Consider the following 1749-nt stretch of genomic DNA (forward strand, 5'->3'; position numbering starts at 1 on the left):
GTCTTTCCTTTAACTTCAACCTCAAAGTAAAATCTGCCTGAAGAGAAACTCTGCTTTGCTAAAACCATAACACAATAAGAAAATCTCTCTGGATTGTCTGGGAGATTCTTCTTAATGTCACCATGTTTCACTTGTTTTCCATCATCAGACAGGATGAGCTCAGAATGTGCTGTATCAGGATCAAGAGTCACATCCACTGCATACTGCTGGACCCTCTTCAGCTCAGATTGAAACAACTTCTTCATCTCTAGACTGAGTGTCTCCTCCAGCTGAGACACAGCTCTCACCACAGTCCCCTCATATGATGGTGGATGGATGCTGACCTGTGTCCAGTCCTTGGTGGGTGGAGCAGCTTTCAGGGACTGGACACTCTGGAGAAGATGGAGGTGGTCTTCAGAGCGTGAGAGCTGCTCCACCTCAGAGCTTCTCTTCTTCAGCTCAGAGATTTCCTGTTCCAGCTCATTGATGAAAACTTGGGCTTGTTTTTCTGTTGATTTCTGCTTCTCTTTGATCGTGTCCATGAGCTCGTTCAGGCCTCTTTCAACAGACTCCTTCAGAGCTGTGAAGACCTGAACACCTTCTGTGATCTCTCTGTCTGCATCTTTCTCACTGAGATCGACTGAGTATTTGATCTCCTGAATCTTCTGTTGTCTCTTCTGGATCATCTGCTGGATTTCAGCTTCTGTATTTCCCAGCTCTACCTTCTTTTTTTCATATTCTTCTCTAAGAGGAATAAATTCATGTGTTTTGTGGTCTAAAACAGGACAGAGCATGCAGACACATGTCTGGTCGGTCTTACAGAACAGCTCCAGAGGTTTATCGTGCTTCGTACATATCCTGTCCTCCAGATTCTCCACAGGGTCGATCAGCTGGTGTCTTTTCAGTCCTGAAGCTGTCTGATGAGGCTCCAGGTGAGTCTCACAGTAGGAGGTCAGACATACCAGGCAGGACTTCAGGGCCTTCAGTTTGGTTCCAGTGCAGATGTCACAGGAAACTTCTCCTGGTTTGGACACTGAGCTGCTGCTGGATTTCTGTTGAGCTGACTGTCTGAACTCAGAGACCATCTCTGAGAACAACGTGTTGACGTGCAGCTCAGGTCTTGTGTTGAAAACCTTTTTACATATTGGACACAGGTACTGGTCCATAGTATCCCAGTGTTGATTGATGCAGTTTTTGCAGAAGTTGTGTCCACATGGTATGGTCACAGGATCAGTGAAGACATCCAGACAGATGGAGCAGAGAAACTGATCTTCAGATCGCTGATAGTTTGCAGCAGCCATATCTACAAACAAATAGTAGAAAACTATTTCATTTAACATACATATTTCAGGATTTGTTTCAAAAGGGTGAAGTGTGATAACCTTTATTGTATGTATATTGTACAATATCACAGGGCTTCATGTACTATGTGCATATACATGATAGTGTACATAAAATTTTAGCTATACACTAATTTCTCACTTTTAAATGCACTGGTGCACATGGCGGTTACAAACTCTTCTGCATTGATCATGTGACTCAAGCATTTGACATTTTTCACACACTGTATCTGTCTCACGTCGTGAAAAAATGTATTTATAGGTCATTATGTTGCAGTGTAAAATGTGAGCATTTGACACTGGAATTGACACTGATGGAAATCTGCATTTCAGCAAAAGTTCATCTTATCTATCTATATATAAAAGAACTGTCAGCAAAGAAATCTTAATTTATAAAACAGTTGGCAGCAATTAATGTCCACTCAAATTC

The 1749-nt window shown here is 42.3% G+C and overlaps 1 protein-coding gene across 1 annotated transcript; it reads right to left on the bottom strand.

Moving 5' to 3' along the window:
- Positions 1-5: 5 nt before the first annotated feature.
- Positions 6-1380, bottom strand: LOC121965623 (E3 ubiquitin-protein ligase TRIM41-like; the record flags this gene model as incomplete). Its single annotated transcript, XM_042515757.1, has 1 exon — positions 6-1380. A coding segment is annotated over exon 1 (1314 nt), but the record flags the coding sequence as incomplete, so codon positions are not given.
- Between the last annotated feature and the right edge of the window lie 369 nt (positions 1381-1749).

Source organism: Plectropomus leopardus, unplaced genomic scaffold (genome assembly GCF_008729295.1).
Source record: "Plectropomus leopardus isolate mb unplaced genomic scaffold, YSFRI_Pleo_2.0 unplaced_scaffold20906, whole genome shotgun sequence".
Taxonomy (NCBI): Eukaryota; Metazoa; Chordata; class Actinopteri; order Perciformes; family Serranidae; genus Plectropomus; species Plectropomus leopardus.